General features: G+C 41.8%; 1 protein-coding gene across 11 annotated transcripts in view; it reads left to right on the forward strand.

Annotated features, from left to right (window-relative positions):
• Positions 1-20079, forward strand: part of NBEA (neurobeachin) — a 670094-nt gene that overhangs the window by 281146 nt on the left and 368869 nt on the right. For all 11 annotated transcript variants that reach the window (XM_053311836.1, XM_053311837.1, XM_053311835.1 and 8 more), the window contains one exon: positions 1350-1411. In XM_053311836.1, coding sequence (XP_053167811.1) covers positions 1350-1411 — 62 coding nt within the window. The remainder of the gene's footprint in view (positions 1-1349; positions 1412-20079) is intronic.

Raw genomic sequence — 20079 nt, forward strand, 5'->3', positions numbered from 1 at the left:
ATAATGAAATTTTGGAATTTAATATATCATACATTAAAAGATGTTGCTCACTCACTTGAGATTTTGAAATTAAAATACTTGCATATGATTGGAAACTAGAAATTTGGTAAATTTGTAGTCCAGAAAATTTTGATTGCTAGAAACCTCTCTGTGTGGGGCATTGTGTCTCCCCAAAAATGGGATAATTAAGTGTACTGTGGAATTGTTAAGGTACTTTAATGCTAGATACCAAGCTTCAGTTGTCTACATATGTCGCAAAAGGTACTCTGATCACACAAAAAAGTCTGAAAACCACACTTTTTAACACATCCAACAGTCTAAACTTCAGGGATAGCATTTACTTTACGTTAGAGACCAGCACAGACTGAACTGTACATGGAGGTGGAATGCCTGTTTCCATTGTCCCTTCACACACTTTAATCCGCCTTCGGAAGATTTCCAGTTAGCATCCAGGAATGTGTACCTGTTTGGCTGACATTTGTAGGTTTGAGGGAATCTTTATGGGCATGAATGCATCCTAAATAGCTACACTGCTTTCCTACTATCTGGAAAGTTGAAACTTGCTACACAGATGACACAAGACACTCTTCTTATTAGGAAAATGTGAAAATAAGGTGTTTTGTATACATCTTGGGCACGAAAGTATCAGCTGTATCCATGCTACTTTGAAAACTGGCATTTAGGATATATGTAGCAGAAGATACTTAATTATCAGAAATATAATCACAATGAATCATTTTTATATCTAACAGTAAATGCAATGCATGAAGTTGACTTAATAATAGGCCAGGACAAGCTTGCAACCCTTTGCATGTATATTTGGGAGTAAATCACATTGAATTCCTTGGTACGCTTGTTCCTGGGTGAACGTGCATAGGATCAGGTCACCAGCTGATATCCTGATTTCTCACTGATTCATATTATTGTGAAGGAATATTTGCTAGAACGTAGGAAGCTGCCTTATACCAAGTCAGACCATTAGTCAATCTAACTCAGTGTTGTTTATGCAGACTGACTGCAGCTTCTCCAAGGTTACAGGCAGGAGTCTCTCCCAGCCCTAACTTGGAGATGCCAAGGAGGGAACTTCGAATCTTCTGCATGCAAGCATGCAGATGCTCTTTCCACAGTGGCCCCATCCCCAAGGGGAATGTCTTACAGTGTTCACACATGTAGTCTCCCATTGAAGTGCAAACCTGTTTAGCAAAGAGGACAATTCATGCTCACTTCCACCAAAATATGAAGCCATTTCTTTTGGCAGTTTTTAATTCATTCTGAATCATTCCATTTTAAAAACAAATTTTATTATTACTGATATATAAAATAAATCTCTGTGTTCATTTTTGTTTCAGGCCTAGTTTGCATGAAATCAAGCACTTCAGTGGTCGAACTTGTTATGCTTCTTTGTTCACAGGTAAGATTACTCCTGGCTCTGAGTGATTTTGTTTGTTAATTTTAAGTAAAATGAAATTACATGTGCAGGTGTTCTTGCACCTGCACATATAAGCGGTTCTACTTGTTGCTGACACATGCAATGTAATATTTTGCAAGCTGACACTTTTAGAAGATAATGACCTTTATTTTGTTCATATATATTTGTGTGTTTTAAACTTATGACATTTACAGTATGTTTTTAATAGTTCATGATAAGCTTTAATAGAAGCAATTTAGTAACCAATACACTAGTAGCTACATGGATGCTAAAATTAGTAGTACTCATCTTCACTTGATGCTCATGAATTCAACATTTTACATTCTTCTTAATGGGCTGTAAGTTAATTTTCTAGTTGTGTAGTTATTTTGCCAGTATTGCTTCTGCAGACTACATTCCAAGCCAGTTATGCATGTTTTGATATGAGATTGTATACGATTAACATACAATTTTAGTGCGGTCTGATATCTGAAATCTTATGCAATTAACAAATTGACTTCATATGACACAGTATATTGTTGCATCCTGAATATGGGGAAAATGTAACCGGGAGCTGTGCAACTAGCCTATAACAGGATACCCCAGAAACCAAGGGTGGGAAGAGGACGCCCAAGGTTGTGGGTGGTGAAGGTATATTATTGTGGGATCAGCATAACACATGCTCCGTATAAACAGAGATATGGACATGAGATTTTGCTGTAGCTCTAAATGGAGGTTAAAAAATTCTGAATCATTGTATTCAAGGATAAAATGTCTTTTTATCTCTCTCTCTTTCTAACCAAATTAGTATATTTTGGTATACTCCAAATAGTCTAGTATCTTCCCTCCTGAAATCATTTTTGTAACATAAATATTCTGAAGAAATTTGTACACCCAAAGTGATGTTTAAAGTAGACATGTCTGTCTGCACTAAATAAAATGCATTAATCTTCACTGCAAAATTGCTCTTAATTTTGGAGTCAACTCAGATGTCTGTTTTTCTCTTGGATTTTAATATCCAACATGCCTACGAATGGTTAAAATGTTTCAATACTGCTCATAGTTAAAAGTCAGTACTAATTACAACTAGTTCTAGATATTTGCCCTACTTACCTGCTGTATAGTGGTCCATGGGCTGCATTTCTTCACTTTCATCCTACAAGGAAAGAAGTCCTTTTTTTTTTCTTGCTGTAGGACTGGATATTAATAAGGGAAAGACTAAAGGAGAAGCATCCCTGTCAGGAATCCTCATGGGGGTGTTCTGCAGAGAGCTTGAAAAAATGTGATACCTAGTGGTTAAATCCTGGATTCAAGGGTAAATTCAAAATATCCATTAGAGCACTAACTTCTCTTTCAGACGGCTCTTAGGCAGATTCTTAAGTGAAGAAATAACTTACAATACCTTCTTCCATGGCCTTTGTTTTAACTGCAGCTCTCAAGGATAAAGAGGAATGCAGCATTAGGGTCTAGTGTGTTTTGATGGCCTCATCATCTAATCATAGGTTTAACATTACTCATTTGCTGGCTCCAGGAATTCCTGCCATTAAGGACTCTAGAGATGTAACTTACCTCAAATATTGATTGAGGAAAGGAGTGAGAAATTTAAGCTGCTTTGCTATTTTTTCCTTTTCTTTTAGGCATCATAGCAAGGCTTTGCAACAAACTCAGATACATTATGTTCATTTTATGATTTTGAAAGGCAAAGGTAGTTGGCCTGAGACATATTCCCCTTTGTACCCCCACCCACAGAGATTTTGTTTGTAATTTCATTTCATACAAACAACATTTCAATACTCAGAATATCAAACATTTACCCTTTCAGTTCAGAAATGTATACTCCATAATATTTCAGAAATCTCTTATGGTTCTCTCTGCTAATTTTCCTTGCCATTTAAAAATGTAATATAAAAAATGTGTAGAAGGCAATATGTCTATTTTATGTTTTGTAAGGGAGCATGAAATGTTTGTTTCTTCTTATTAGGTATCCTGATGCCTTTATATCATGCTCCTCAATAGTCTAAAGTTAGCTTTGTGGTTTATTATGACTGTTATGATTTTTGAATTTCACTCTATGATGGTCAGGAGAATTGCCGTAGAAAAACAAAATCCAGATAATATACAGTGGTACAACAGAGTTTAAATTAGTTAAATTAGAAAAGCAAGAAAAGAAAAATCTGACAAACTCCACAGTGGTGATCTAAAATGCCTTTCCCCTAAACCAATTGCTTGCCTGGTTTCTACATAATTTAATCCCAGTACCCTACAACCTGAGTCACCTTAAGTGGCGCAGAGGGGAAATGCTTGACTAACAAGCAGAAGGTTGCCGGTTTGAATCCCCGCTGGTATGTTTCCCAGACTACCTGTACTGGGCAGCAGCAATATAGGAAGATGCTGAAAGGCATCAGCTCATACAGGAGGAGGCAATGGTAAACCTCTCCTGTATTCTACCAAAAGAAAACCACAGGGCTCTGTGGGTGCCTTTCGACTTGACGGCACACTTTACCCTACAATCTAGCTTCCTGTCTGATATCCCATTTTTGTATAAGGAGTAATCTGTGGAGTAGCTGATCATTATAATACATAGGACCACTTAGATTATCCAAATTGTGGGCCAGGTATGTGGCTAATCCTGGAAGCAAGCTGGTCCACATTGCCTAGAGAGGAGTTTGTTAGGAGGCAGGATTGGTACTCATTCCCAGTAAGTTGGAGAGGTTCTGCCCTTATGAAAGGGAGTGTCTAAAACACTCTGACATTCCAGATTGTAGATAATCGGCATAGATACTAAATACTGTAGTTTGTGTATGTAACTTCCAGGGCTGCAGGCACAGGTTATCAACTCACTATGCAATATTTGTAAATTAAGTATTAAAAAAATAGGAATACAATCCAATCAAAATTAAGCCCTTCTATCTATCTATCTATCTATCTATCTATCTATCTATCTATCTATCTATCTATTTAAGCCCCATTGATTTCAATGGAGCAGTTAAACATGCATTTATGTTGTGAATAATGGGATTTTAAAAGTTTTCAGCTTTGGCTTGACCATGACTGAAGTAAATTAAGGAGAACATAAGAACAGCCCTGCTGGATCAGGCCCAAGGCCCATCTAGTCCAGCATCCTGTTTCGTACAGTGGCCCACCAGATGCCGCTGGAAACCACAGACAGGAGTTGAGGGCGTGCCCTCTCACCTGCCATTACTCCCCTGCAACTGGTACTTAGAGGCATCCTGCCTTTGAGGCTGGAGGTGGCCCAAGGCCTCCGACTAGTAGCCATTGATAGACCTCTCCTCCATGAAGTCATCCAGACCCCTCTTAAAGCCATCCAGGTTGTTGGCCGTCACCACATCCTGTGGCAGAGAGTTCCACAAGTGGATCACGCGTTGTGTGAAAAAGTACTTCCGTTTGTTGATCCTAGACCTCCTGGCAATCAATTTCATGGAGTGACCCCTGGTTCTAGTGTTGTGTGAGAGGGAAAAGAATTTCTCTCTATCCACTTTCTCCACACCATGCATGATTTTATAGACCTCTATCATGTCTCCCCGCAGTCATCTTTTTTCTAAACTAAAAAGCCCCAGGTGTTGTAGTCTTGCCTCATAAGAAAGGTGCTCTAGGCCTCTGATCATCTTGGTTGCCCTCTTCTGTACCTTCTCCAGTTCAACAATGTCCTTTTTAAGATGTGGTGACCAGAATTGTACGCAGTACTCCAAGTGTGGACACACCATAGTTTTGTATAAGGGCATTATAATGTTAGCCGTTTTATTTTCAATTCCCTTCCTAATGATCCCTGGCATGGAATTTGCCTTTTTCACAGCTGCCGCACATTGAGTCAACACTTTCAACGAGCTGTCCACCACAACCCCAAGATCCCTCTCCTGGTCTGTCACCGACAGCTCGGATCCCATCAGCATATACTTGAAGTTGGGGTTTTTCATCCCAATGTGCATCACTTTACACTTGCTAACATTGAATCACATTTGCCATTTTGTCGCCCACTCCCCCAGTTTGGAGAGATCCTTTTGGAGCTGCTCACAATCCGTTTTGGATTTCACTACCCGAAAGAGTTTGGTATCATCTGCAAATCTGGCCACCTCACTGCTTACCCCTGCTTCTAGATCATTTATGAATAAATTTAAAAGCAGCGGTCCCAGTACAGATCCCTGGGGGACCCCACTTCTTACTTCCCTCCATTGTGAAAACTCTCCATTGATACCTACCCTCTGTTTCCTGCCTTTCAAACAGTTAGCAATCCACACATGTACTTGTCCCCTTATCCCATGACCGCTAAGTTTCCTCAGAAGTCTTTGATGAGGAACTTTGTCAAAGGCTTTTTGAAAGTCCAGGTATACTATGTCCTTTCTATAGAGTACTAAATGAGGGTGGATTCATTTTCAATGATGAACAATGAACCCACTCTCATTTGCTACCAGAGAATCTACACTCAGAACTCCTCAGAAACAACCAAACCCAGTACCCCATGGGCTTGTGGGTATGGGGGTGGTTGGCACCCTATGTGTACTATGCCACCACTCGCTCTGGGCCACTCTGGTGTCCCCCAAGTGGAGTTATGGGGCTGCTGAAATCCTCATTATTCTCTATGGGGGGGAAGCTTAAAGACGCACAAACTTCAGAAATTATTTAAAAATCACCCCTTTGCTCAATTTCTTTGAAATATGGGTGATAGCAGGTACAGGGGTGTAAGAAGGTTGGAGTGGGCCCGGAGACAAGATTTTAAAATGGGGCCCCCCTCACTGAAGCTCAGCTCATGAAGTAAAGAAATCTTAAATGAGGCTGAATACTGGTAACAAAAAGTATGTATGTATACGTGTGTGTGTGTGTGTGTATGCATCTATCTATCTATCTATCTGTCTGTCTATCTATCTATCTATCTATCTATCTCCTATGTGCCACAATAGAACATCATCCTAAATTATTTTTTTAAAGGTTTTGTAAATTGTGGACAATGCAAGTCATTTAATGGTACTGGAGAAAGACATGCTGTTCTGGTAGCTCCAGGTCTTAACAGTCACATCAATTTCGGAGGATGAATATAACTGAAGGAAACCCAGGCAGGTGTGCGGCTGGGGGAGTCAGTCATGTGACTTGCCTCTGGGGGGGCCCCCAAGGCAGTGGGCCCCCAGACAACTGTCTTCCCTTGCCCTATTATAGTTACGCCCCTGAGCAGGTACCCATTGGGGCACTACCACCTGACCCACTCTTCTTCCCTGAAGTTCCTTTTCTGCCCTGAATTTGCCCCAAAGTCAAGCAAACTTCAAAAATTCTTTAAAAATAAATGCTTTGCCCAATTACTCTGAAACCTGGGTGGTAGAGGCACCCATTGGGGCACTACCACCCGACCCACTCTTCTGCCTCAAATCTGCCCCAAAGACATGCAAACTTCAGAAAGTATTTAAAAATCAACCCTTTGCCCAATCACTCTGAAACCTGGTTGGTAGCAGTCCATTGGGGCACTACCACCCGACCTACTGTGGCACTTCTAGGAGGCACCCACAGGCAGAAATGGGCACTGTCTGTCCCCATTGTCCCATAGAGTGAATGCAGCACACATCAACAACAGCAGAGCTTTGCAAAGAACAAGGTTTTCAAAGGTCACACACATCTACTGTGTCACTCACCACATCCACTGTGTCCCACCATCCCCCTCCCACAGAAATGCAATTGATCTACACACAACAGTGTAGAAACATATTTATATTTCTGTTTTAATTGTTGTTGGTTTTAATGGCTTCTGTTTTAATTGTAAACCGCCCTGAGCCTTTTTGGAAGGGCGGTATAAAAATCAAATGAATGAATGAATGAATGAACAGTGTGAAACAACAACAATGAAAGCACTGCCCCATGCACCACCTCCCAATTCAGGGTAACAGCAGCAGCCAGCAACAAGCAAGCAAGCAAGTGTGATATCACAGATGCAGCAGACTGATGCAGCAGACTAGGGCCAACAACAGCATCAAATGTGCCATGCCCTCCCTTCCCCCAAGCATTTTTCATCCACAAGCAACAGACACAGCTACATCTGTGGCACTTGGCCATAAAAGTGTGTTAAGTAAGGAAGGATGCAAAACAACATTCTGCCAGTGGAACAGCGAGGTTTGACCCCCCCCCCCCGATACAAGCAGAAGAGTGATGATGACAATAATAGCAATAGCAATAGCACTTGCATTTATATACCGCTCTATAGCCCGAGCTCTCTAAGCGGTTTACAATGATTTTAGCATATTGCCCCCAAAATTCTGGGTACTCATTTTACCGACCTCGGAAGGATGGAAGGCTGAGTCAACCTTGAGCCCCTGGTCAGGATCGAACTTGTAACCTTCTGGTGCAATTTTTGGTGCATTTTTTTTTTTTTTTTTTACATTTCTGCAATGGATCGGAGCCTGTGCCACCAGCACAAACTATTGTAGAAGCAAGCAATCTAGTCTGAATAAAAATGGTGATGATGATGCTAGAAGTCACAATAAGACCCAATCTTCATTGCAAATAAGTCCAGAGAGAGAGAGAGAGAGAGAGAACCTGTTCGGTGCCCAAAATACAGGCACAACAACAAATCATCCAAGGCATTTGAGTTGCATAATATATATACTGCTAGACTTGAGATTATGTAAGGGGGAAGCATAGTATACCTGTGCTCTGCGAAAGGATTAGTGGGTTTAGGTTTAATTTTTGCCATGGCCTCAGATTGCTGCAGTTGGAGGTGGGGGGTAAATGGGAGCAGGGAGGAGGCTAGAGTCTGTGCCATCCTGCTCACTCAGAGCCTGTAAGCTGCTGGGCAGGGAATATTAATACTGATGCATTATGGGCACAGAGGGCTGGAGGACAGGCTTCTATTTTTTAAAAAAATGCCCAAAAAACCCCGAACTTTGGAATGGGGAAAAAAGACAGAATTGTTTTTTAAAATCATGAGGCTATGCTACCCTTCTAACCACCTACTAGTACTAACTAATGGAGATTCCTCCCACAGACATAATCCATGTTTAAACTTCTTCTAAACTAAACACACAACTTCTTAAATTCAATTGCAAGCCAAAATCTTCCCCCAAACAGGAAAAAACCCCAAGAACACACAATTCCAGAAGTGTGTGTGTGTGTGTGTGTGTGTGTGTGTGTGAGAGAGAGAGAGAGAGAGATATTGGGTACTCACTCAGTCTAGGGCTTCACCCACATTGTGTGTCCAGTTGTCCAATTCTGTGGTCTGGTCTGTGAGTCTACTCTTTCTTCTTCAATCCTCTTCTTCTTCAATCTTCAGATTTGGGCGGGGGGGCGGGCTGGGGCAAAAGCCTGAAAATCTGTGGAGTGTCTGGCTGGCCAGGTGGCCAGTGGCCACAGGTGCTGGGGCTGGTGGCTGGCACAGACACAGCAGGCACAGGCAGGCAGCAATTCTCTCAGCAGCAGGAAGAGGGTGAAAAAAGAATTCTCTTCTTCTTATGAACAAAAAAGCAATGCAACAGATAATCCATTCCCAGTCTGGCATGCAGCAGGTGCAGGCAGGCTGGGTGGCAAGGCAGGCTGGGCTCAGACTGGCAAGGCAGAAGGCAATAGGCAAAGCAAAGCTATCTCGCTCTCTTTTCTCCCACGAGGCAGAAAGGCAGAATGGTGGCTGCTACCTCTTTAAATCTCATTGGAAATCCCTCCTTGAACTCCCCCCACCCTTGCCCCTTCTTCAGCCCTTCCCCTGGCCAATGTGGTGTCAGTCAGGAGTGGCAAGAGCCAAAAGAGCCAATCTGGAACCAGGAGGGAATCGTCAGCAGAGCAGCCCATGCTTTTGTTCACCAATCTGAAGCTTGGAAGGGCAGGAAATTCAAATCGACGTCAAACACAAAATGGAGACTACATGGAGATCATCACAAAATGGAGGTCCAAAACAACAAAACATTCAGCTCCAAAATTCGGGCAATTTGTTTTGGACCCAAATCTTTCCGGGCTTGTAGAGGGGCAATTTTTTTTTAATACAAATCACCCGAAACAGGCAGATTCTGGTACAGATTGTTCTGTACCCGAATCATTTCGCACATCCCTAGTTTCTATTAATACTCTGTCAAAATACTTAAAAAATAATAATCTGCTGACTTTTAAAACAGGCACATTTTAAACAAATTAAATTGTTTTAATCACTTTAACACTGTTAACTGGGCAAAGAGGCACCTTTTACCGTGGTGATTCTCTTTATTTACCAGGGAGAGAGTAACTGGCCCTATCCACCTCCAGCACAGTACCTCCAGTGACTGTTGCTGGTGTCTATCTGATGTTTATTTTTTGGATTGTGAGCCCTTTGGAGACAGGGATCCATCTTATATATTTATTATTTTTCTGTGTAAATTGGTTTTTGGAAGGGCGGTATAGAAATCGAATTCATCATCATCATCATCATCATCATCATCATCAATTAATTGATTAACTAGTTATTTGCCTAGAAGTTCAACCCAACCGCCTTGGGGCTATTTTTTAATGAAAGGCGGTATAAAAATGCAAAAATTAAATAAATAAATAAATAAATAAACAAACAAACAAACCCTAGATGTAAACTTTGTAACTAACTTAGGTGGGGAAGAAAGCTAGTAGCAAAGTACAGAACTAGGAATCAAATGAATATGAATATAGTTTGTGGAAACAAATGTCTCTAAAACTGAAGCATTCATTCTTACCTTTACCATTAAAACATTCATTTCCTATTGCTGTTTTGAGGTCTCCTGGTGTTATATGTGTGTTTGGGGTTTTTTATTTTATTTTGTGGCACAGGTTAAGCAATGTTTGGAGAACATAAGCAGTTTTGATTGTTTGCTCAAAATTAATTACGTTTGCAGTCTGCTGCAGAAGGTTGAAGTGTGTATCATCAAAAAGATAGATGATTGAAAAGGTTTATGAAAAGATTTTGTTTGCATAAACTAGGGTAACAGTAGACACTGAAAAAGGAAAGGGAAATGCAAAGTTTGTTTTCCTTTCATTTGCTACAGCAAATTAGATGCTTTTATGCTCTTTATGTTGGAAATTCCATGTTAACGACTACAGATTAGCAAGGATGTCAGAATTTTTTTCTTATCTGAGCTCCTGAATAAACTTAACATTGCCAGCGGCTCATGTCCAAGGTATGGTCTAAATTTACATGAAATATCACATTACAAACGTCTGAAGGTACATGTCATGGCTAATTCAGTTCATATGGGCAGGTTTTTAGACTCCGAAGGATATGCAATCAAGTCTGTTCCCCCAGAGGAATTTGGGCTTTGTGAAAAATACGTTTTAAGCTTTAGAGGAACTCCTATAGGGATACTGCATTATTTGGCACTGAGAAACGGCTGTTGTTTCTTTGCATTTTTGTTGCTATTGTTCCTTTTTAAAAATACCAATCCTTTATTTTTTGCTAACATTGTGCATTTCACAAATATGAACTTGTAGTTAAGATTAGATTGATTTTGCTTATTGCATTTACAGTGCTCCAATTCCCCCACCCCAGAATATTCATTATATATATATAATCAGTGCATTTGGATGGTTAATTTTTTGGTGGTTGGCCGGGCAGGATTAAGATCTTGTTTTTGACTAGAGTTGTCCTTTATTACGTAGTCTTTGTTCCCTATAGCCTAGTTTTACATGTCACAGCTGTGATACTGTTTTGTGACAGATTTCTCAAATAAACCTTGAAGCTTTTTCTTAAAGTTTGATTTTTCTTTTTACTATAGATGTTTCTTTTGATACAGAGCAGATTTGGTTTTCAGTAATATTGCCTTTCTTTTCTCTATTTTTTTCTATTTAAAATAGCTTTTAACTTTTTCCAGATTGCTATAAAAGTTTCCTCTTCAGAATACTGAATACGTAAGAATACAGAAAACTGAATTGTGCTATTAAATATTATTTTCCCCCATTAACGTTTAACGTGTTCTTCTGATTAGCCAAAAGGGATTCACTATGGTGATGTAAGTTTGATGACGCCCATAATCTTGAGATCTTGAATGAAGGCTTTTTAAATAAAGAACCAGGACTAAAGTGGGAAAAGCCCTGTTCTTATCACCTTTCCTTAGGAACATGTTTACTTTTGAACATTATACACTGAATACATGATCACCCCAGAGGCATTTACTTGGGGATTGATGAAGAGGGATTTGACTTGTTACAAGCAAAAATGATTTCTTTATAGTTAACAGATATGAGTCCCTTGGAGACTCTCATAGGGAGGAGAACATAGCAGAACTCCAGTCCTGTTCCTAAATAAATAGATTTTGGAATGGTGTTTTTACAAGAAACTGTGGTTAATATGTACTTGAAAGAAGTATACAAGTAAAAGAAAACTATGTCTTAAATAGTGAGACTTTAAATATTGATACTTAAGTAATGTCTGCCTCTTTCACATGTTTTTGTTAACCTTGACAAATGAAGAGTAACTGCTGCATTATGAAAATTTATCTTCTAAAATGAGTAATCCACCTAAGCTTAGAAAGAAATAGATTGCCAAAAGCCATCAGAAACAGACTAGCTGAAGTCCTCATGCAGTGCTAATATACAAATGTACATATACAGGGCTAGTTTTCACATGGGCATCTGAACTCAGACTTTGAACTATTAAGGCAGCAGTTTGGGTGCTCCTGAATCTGGCGTTGCTCCTGGATTCCAGGAGGAGAGGTAGCTAAGAGTGGGTTTGGTTTTTGATAGTAGGGATGTGCTTCAGAACATATGAAGCTGGACAAGGCACACCACCCCTTTGGAATTGCACAAAAGCAACTACTTGTAGCAGGCGTTCAGATACCTCCCCAAACACTTAAAGAGGCACCCCCCTCACCAAACTTAATAACTCTCATGCTCAGCCTTACTTTAGAAAAGCAAACATTGAATAAAGTGTGAGTGTGAATTCCATGTATCACTCCTTACTGTTGCACTCCAAAGTGGTTCCAAGGTCAACAGTCAACCTAAATCCATTGCAGTTTGGGGTCGCTCTGTGCAACTTGTGCAGATTTCACATTTTGTGGCTTTCCATGTGTGCTGTTGGTTGTACTGGTGAGCAAAAGTTGGTGGAATAGGGCAAATTTTGACAATACTATCAAATACTATCAATTGACACTACTATCAAATAAGCAAAGTTCCTCTCCCCCCCCCAAAAAGAAAAATCCATAAAATAATAATCTTCCACCAGTTTATATAAGACTAGGGCTAGTGAGTGGAATAACCACCAACCACACTCCTCCAGTTCCAGGCCTACTGGCCTGTGGCCTATGCTGATCTCTAAAGTAGATATCAAATGGATGGATGGCAAATGGCTGTGCTGTTCTTCCTATCTGCTCTGCTTGGGTACGGAGGAAGACCGAGGGCCAAAACAGCCTGGGAGGGAGGGAGTGCTTTTGGAAAAGCCCAAGCTAACTACGCAGAAGACCCTTGAAAGGGCTACACTTCTCCATGCTCCCCACGTGCTTTCCTAGCTGCCACTGGCACAGTATGGGGCTTCCCACAAGGAGACCTGCACCACACTGGAAGCGTGCTGTAGTGCAGGAAGATGCATGCAGTGCAAGTGGCCACCTCCACACAGTTCCAAAGGAATGGTGTGCATTGTTCAGCTTTGGAAGTTTACAGTCCTACTTTTACAGTCCTACTTTTTAGCAGCTTAGGCTGGTATGCCAAGTACACCCTTTCTTTTCTTTGTTTTCTTTTCTTTTTTTGGATAGTGATGACTTAGCCATGGTAATTCATTCTCTAGATTGCAATTCAAAACACACTTGATAGGAAGTCAGCTCCATTGAACTTACTTCTGAGGAAACATGAATAGAATTGTTTTCTTAGTGACATCCAAATTAGATTTCTGTAACAGGCTCAGACATGAGGCTGCCTTTGAAGATTGTTCAGAAACAGCTGGTTCAGAATGCAGTCCAGAATGGTGATGGTCCATGAGGTGGCACAGCAGACATATGATGCCAGTTTTGGCACAGCTACAATGGCTACCAGTTAACTTCCAGGCCAGTTCAAAGCACTATTTTTCATATTTAAAAGCCCTCTACCATCTGGGCCCGACATAAATTGAGGACCACCTTCTCTCAATGGCACCGAGGTTATGGAAGTCCTTTCCTGTGCAACTTTGTCCCACCCTTTTTTGTTCCTGATTTTTAGGTGTTAGGTTAAAGTGGCTCTTAATCTGTTTAAAGGGAACTCTTTGTTTTTGTATCTGCTGGTTTTTAAAGAATTTTGGATTTTACTGAGTATTGATTGAAGTGTTAATTATTTTAAATTTTTGTAAGCTGCTTTGAAGACCCTTTCAGACAATACAGGATAAGAATGTTTTAATAAATTGATGATGAATAATATCCTGCCACATATTTAACCCCAGGGAGCTAAGGACATTTGGATGACACAAACAGAAGTGCAATGGACTGATGTAAAAGTCTTGTATAATTTACCATTTCAGTAAATATAATGTAACTAATATAGAGTGAAGTGGCAGGAGGTTTATGAAAGACTTAGCCAATACCCAAGGCAAATGGGTATTGGAGAAAAATAAAAATAAATACATTCTTAAACAGAAAAAAGGTTTATTCATGGGAAAGCAGTCAAGTATATAAAAACTGGATCCAGCAGATTCCAGGGTATATGATCCATGAGTGGTTTGACTTAACTGTTCAAGAACTCAAATAGTTCTAGTGCAGGGGTTCCCAATCTATGGCACTTCAGATGTTCAACAACATCTGGAGTACCACAGATTGGGAACCCCTGTTCTAGCAAAAGGAAGCTGCTGTTCCTTCTAGTAGCTAAACTGTATTCAGCCAGAAAGCTGAATCAGTCTAAGGTTATTCCATTATTTATGTGTTGGCTGAATAAATGGGGCCTGTGTTGACTCGCCAGAATATGGTGGCACAAAGATAAACTAAACCAGTTGATTTAGAAGTCTGGTTCCCATTGATGTGGATTCATTCAATAAACAAACTTCCCAACCCACTAACTACAACATACATTTACTTATCATAATGGGCTACACGTAGCCTGTGGGAGTGGGCATGCTTGGAAACAGATACTTCTCACAACCATAACTCTTTTTGGGAGAGGGAAGGATGTGTGCGTTCTATTTTTCATTACTTTAGTTTTTGTAATCATAAATAAATTCTACTCCACATAGCTCTGTGGTGGAACACATTCTTTACATGCAGAATCATTGATCTTGAGTAATGGGGTTGAAAGTGTTGTTACTTCCAACAACTCCGTAGTTCTGAACTATGGAGAGGGATTGTCGCTCAATAGTGGAACACATGTTTTGCATGCAGAAGGCCCCAGGTTCAATCCCTGGCATCTTCAGGAAGGCTGGGAAATATCTGTCTGAAACCCTGGAGAGTGGTTGCTAGTCAGTGAAGACAATACTGAGCTAGATGGACCAATGGTCTGACTCAGTACAAAGTACCTCTTTGTTCTTCCAGTGTTAGTCTCCATTTTGTCTCTCCAGAGATAGCTGTTAGTTTTGGTCTCTCTCTTCAGCCATGAGCTACAGCTGGAATTAAGCTGCATGATTTTTCACATTTGTTTGTAACATTTTCTTTAAATAAATCATTGTAGTTCTTCAATCCTCTATAATAAAGAGCTAAAGCGTGATCCTGTGTCTTTCTTTGGCCTGTGTCTTTCGGCCCGTGTCTTTCTCGGCTGTTCTGGGCCTGCGCGGAGCGCAAGCCCAGAACGTCTGAGAAAGATACGGCCGCAGGGACACGGTGGCCATTTTGCAAAGAGCGGGGATCAAAGAATGGGCTATGGGGAGGGCACAGGCAGCAGCATGGAGAACGGGAGGGCAGAGGCGGCTGCGAGGGGACCGGGAGGGCAGAGGGGCAGCAGGGGGAATGGAGAAAAAAACGGCGGCCATGTTGCAAAGAGCGGGGATCAAATAACGGGCTACGGGGAGGGCAGAGGCGGCAGCTGCGGGCCCAGCCCAGCCGATAAAAAGGAGGAAGAGAATCGATGACTTAGGCGTGCGAACTGGATGCTGACTCCCCCGCCTCACTTCAATGTGTGTTGCTCAGCAGCAGGAAAGAGAAGCAGGCAGAACTCAGCGAAAGCGCCGCGCCTGCCTGCCTGCCACACACGTGTGCGTAAAGGCGGCCGGACACAATGCTTCCCCTGCTGGCTGCACTGAGCAGGACGGGACGGCCGCCGTGCCTTCTTCGCTCCCCACAACTTCCTGCCCGCCTCTTCTAGCCAGAGAGCCCGAGCAGCTTCCCCTAGCTCAGCCCGCAGAGGCAGTCGGGCTCCTCCTGCAGCTGCGTTCGCAAGCAGGGAGTCCCCGGGTCCAGGCAGGGCGGCATCAGCTGAGTGGCCACCATGGGGCCACCGGAGCAGGCACTTTAGCTGCGCCTGGAGCAGCACCGCTACAGCGTGTCCGGGCGCTCGCTGCTGGAGCGCTCGCTGCAGCTCTACTGGGCCTGGCTGGTGGAGTGCAGTCCAGGCGCTTCAGCTGCGCCAAGCTCAGGGGCTCCGGGGGGGGGGCGGCGCAGGATGCTGCTGCTGCGAGCGCTGCTTCTTCGTCCTCCTCCTGCAGCTGCAGTGCCTCCGCCCACCTGCCCGCCTCCTGGGCCGTATCCCGACCATGTCTGTGTGGCGGACGGAGCGAATGGAGCCCGGTAGCCCGTCTGAGCGCCAGGAAGGGTGGCTGGCTGGGCTCAGCTCGGCTGCCGCAGACAAGACTGCGCTGGCAGCTGGAAGCTCTGCTCTTCACCCGTCTACCCACAGAAGAAGCCCACCTTGCCTTCGCCGCTCTCTCCCCTCCTGCCTCAGGCCCGAGGAGGAGGCCCGGTCCAGGCCAGCCTCCTGCCGCCCCACGCAGGAGGGAGCCCGCAGGCAAGAGCGGAGCTTGAGAGGCAAAAGAAACAAGGAGGGAGAGAGGGAAAGTAGGAAAGAGAGGAGAAAGGAAAGAAGGAAGAAGAAAGAAAAAGGAGAAAGGAATGAGGGAGAAGGACAAAAAAAAGACAGAAGGGAGGGAGGAGCAGCCAGCCCCAAAGCGCAAGCCCCTTAAAGAAATAAAAGAGGAAAAGAGAAAGAAAACAGAAAGATGGGAGTGAGAAGAGGTGGAAGAAAGGAAGGAAAGGAGAGAGAAGGAGAGGGAGAGAGAAGGAAGGAGAGGAGTGAAAGAGAGAAAGAAAAAGAAAAAATGAAAGGAGGGCGAAGGAGAGAGGGAGAAGGAATAAAGGAGACAACAACAACAAAAAAAGGTACTAGCGCCCGTTATTTTAACAGGCTTAAAAATACTAGTACTAAAGAACTTTCTCAAGACCTCTTGCTTTGCTACTTTCTTGCCAAACTGGTTTTGCTTTGCTAATTTGGTGACTGAACTGCCATTTCCCCCCTACAGATGTCAGTCAGAGGAGACAATACTGGGCAAGAAGAGCTAACATACAAAGACTACTTTGTACGTTCTAGGAGAAAAATCAATCAAGGTTTATGGGGTAGTGTTACAGTAGATACTACTGTAATACAGTTTATACTGGAACTGAATAATCACCCTAAGGTGGTGGGGGGGATACTTCTCCTGGAGGCACAGTAGGTGCTGGAGCAGGGAGCAGAAGGACATCTGTCAAGAACAGAGCAGAGAAACTCAATGCTTTTCTAATTATCACTGCGGGGTGGCAAGTGGTGGTGCTGCTGGAGGTAGCAGCACAGCTCCTATGAATATTTATATACCTCTGTGAAGGTGATGCTATATGGGGTGTGCTGGGGCCCTGTGGTTGGTGGGAAGTGCAGGTGTCCTAGTATGTGTTGGATTGTCTACAGCCACTGGAGGATAGGTTGGAGTCTGAAGTCAGGTCTGAGAGGACTCAGCAGAGAACAAGGAGTGGGTATCAGAGCAAGGACATCAGACCAGAAACAGCAGTGTGAAAGCAAGTTGATAGTAGACATTAGGGATGTACAAAGCTGTTCAAGTGCTCAGAAAGAAAACTGTTACTAGCTTTAAAACTGACCGATACTTTCTGAAACATATTAAAGAAGTCAAAATAATGAAACTAGTTAACATAAATAGTTATGAAAATTGGATTATGATTAAAATTAAAAGAATTGAAGTTTTAACCTTGGCAATTAACATATTCTAATTGAAGCTAAATTAAAGCTCAGTCCGCCATTTAGTAGTCTTGTGTGGATTTTTTGTTAATACTTAGTTAAATGGGATTTCAGTTCTCCTTCATAGTGGAAAATGTATTAAAGGATATTTATTAGAACTAATAATAATGTTATTAACTGGATTAAAATATTTATTAAAATAGAGAGAATCCATTTTAGTTCTGGTTCGTCACATTCCGATGTTGCTTTGTAGAATCTTGTGGCTGTTTTACATATGATATTTTTTTCATTACAGAGACATCAGTTTTGTACACTTTCATGTAAGAATACATAAGTTGGGGTGTGTAAAGGCTTCGTGATCTGTATTTTCATGGCACATGAACACTTGAGCCATATGCCATACCTCTTTACTGTGCAAGCCCTCCCCCTTAACTTCTTGGTGATGGAAGAGTGCAGAGGAACAGAAGTGGTCAAGGAAGCTTGCCCCATTTCCCTTGCAAAAGTCACTCTCACTCGATACACTGGAAAACCCTGTGTTTTCAACCAAACAAAACTGTTGCTTTTAACAATTGAAATATATAAAAGAAAACATTTTAAAATTCCAATTTAAATTACATTGAGCTGGCACAGTCTGTCTAGAGAGCGCTTGAACTCCACAGTCGAGGGACAAGTCAAAGATTGACAAATAAGTAGAATAAGTTCAGTAAAGGCAACACGAAGGTAGTGCTCAAAAAGCAGTATTTGATTATCATTACTGTCAGTTCTGAAAGTTGTAACCCTTCTCATGACTGGTCTAGATACCCATCCCCAGAGGCTGAATACCCACCCCCAGAGGAGAGGGAGAGGGAGAGGGCTTCTTGAAAGTTGTCCCCTCCTCTGATCCCTGAGTAACTTTCTCTTGGGGCTCCCAGCAGCAGCAGCCCTCCACTATGCCTGAGATAAGGCCATCTCTGGCTCATTCCCAATAGGCAGCTGGCAACTCCGCAGGGCATCCTTGTTTGACCCTACACTGGGTCCCTGTCTTTGCTTTCCTCTTGTTTCCCTTTCCTCTCCAAGAATCCCTTTTTATTGAGAGGTGGTACAAACTCATCAGTGTGTGTTACATAAATATAAACTGATGAGAAGATAATATACTTTATAAATTGTTTGAAGAAAACTTGAGCAAATTATTTCTTACCCTGTATTGTCAAAGCTACATTTATAAAAGAAAATATGGCACTTCAATAATGGTAAAATTGTGACAGTTCTTCTTTTATGGGTTTATTGTACACAAAACTTGGTATATTCTAACAAAATTAAAATGAAAGCAAAGAGGCAGTTTGGGAGGTTCTGTCTGTTAGCAATACTGTAAGAGGAGCAACATATAATACAGGAAGAATCTGATGTATTGTGTTTATGTTTGTATGCCTAGCTTATTGCCAGAATGCTGAGGGGGAGGGAGCTCATTTCCTTGTGAAAAATCCCTCTGCCCATCCCTCTTATCCATCAGTGAGGAGAGCAGGGTGAGAGCAACTATCTCGATCCAACTCCAGCACAGCATCCATCCAGTGGCTGTTGCTGGTGTCTACCTTATATTTCTTTTTAGATTGTGACTCCTTTTGGGACAGGGAAACATCTTTATTTTTTTTTCCTACATAAACTGCTCTTGAGAAATTTTGTTGAAAAGTGGAATATAAATATTTGTAGTAGTAGTAGATAGGACTGAACATGACTGAACACTGCCAAAAACTCTAGAATAAATTCTGAATTCTCGAATCCAACTCAGACTTCATTACAGTCTGATATCTCGGTTAAAACTTGTCCACATGCTCAAAGGCTGTGTGTTGTTCTGAAATCCTCTGTGCATGTGTAGAAGGCCAAGCATATCACAAGCAGCAACAGTCGTCTTCTCTGATATGGCATAGTGATGCCTTCCCACCAAATCACCAGTGAAGTTACATCAAGACTGGAAGCCCTCACACTGCAGCCAAGAAGTACAGGACCAGTTCTTCCAAGAAAATGTTCCTCCCCAACCAGAATTCTAAAATGTGGCCCATTTGGGGAGGGATTTGACATCACGTTTTCTTAAACATAGATATTAGCAATTGGCATATTCGTTGGCATATAATTTGCTGTCAGAATATTAGTAACATTGGCAATGGTGGTTTAAGAAATAGGGAATAATTTGAAATAAGATCTGAAAACATCAAGCATGTGGTTATAAGATCGTTTATTTCTCATTCTCTGAGAGAGATTAGAAACCATAGTTGGAAGCAACAGCACCTATTTTAGAAGTTGCAGTAGAGGCTAGGTGAGCACAAAATAATCATTTATTATGCCATTGCCAATGGATATAATTACAGAAGGGCACATTTTTTGATATGAAGAATGACATGACATTTATGAGAGAGACCATAGCTCAGAGGTAGAATGCATGTGTTGCGTGTAGAATATTCCAGGTTAAACACTAACATCTTCATTTAAAAGGAACAGGGAACTGGTCAACTGAAGGACTCCTGCCTCCGTTCATGGGGAGCTGTTCCCAGTCAGAGTGCAGTCTAGACAATAGTGGGCGTGATGGATCAATGGTTTTACTTGATATAAGGTGGCTTTGTATGACATTGACACTACATACTAGATGTTGTGACAATAGGCCCATTCACACTGTT

Source organism: Hemicordylus capensis, chromosome 3, assembly GCF_027244095.1.
Source record: "Hemicordylus capensis ecotype Gifberg chromosome 3, rHemCap1.1.pri, whole genome shotgun sequence".
Taxonomy (NCBI): domain Eukaryota; kingdom Metazoa; phylum Chordata; class Lepidosauria; order Squamata; family Cordylidae; genus Hemicordylus; species Hemicordylus capensis.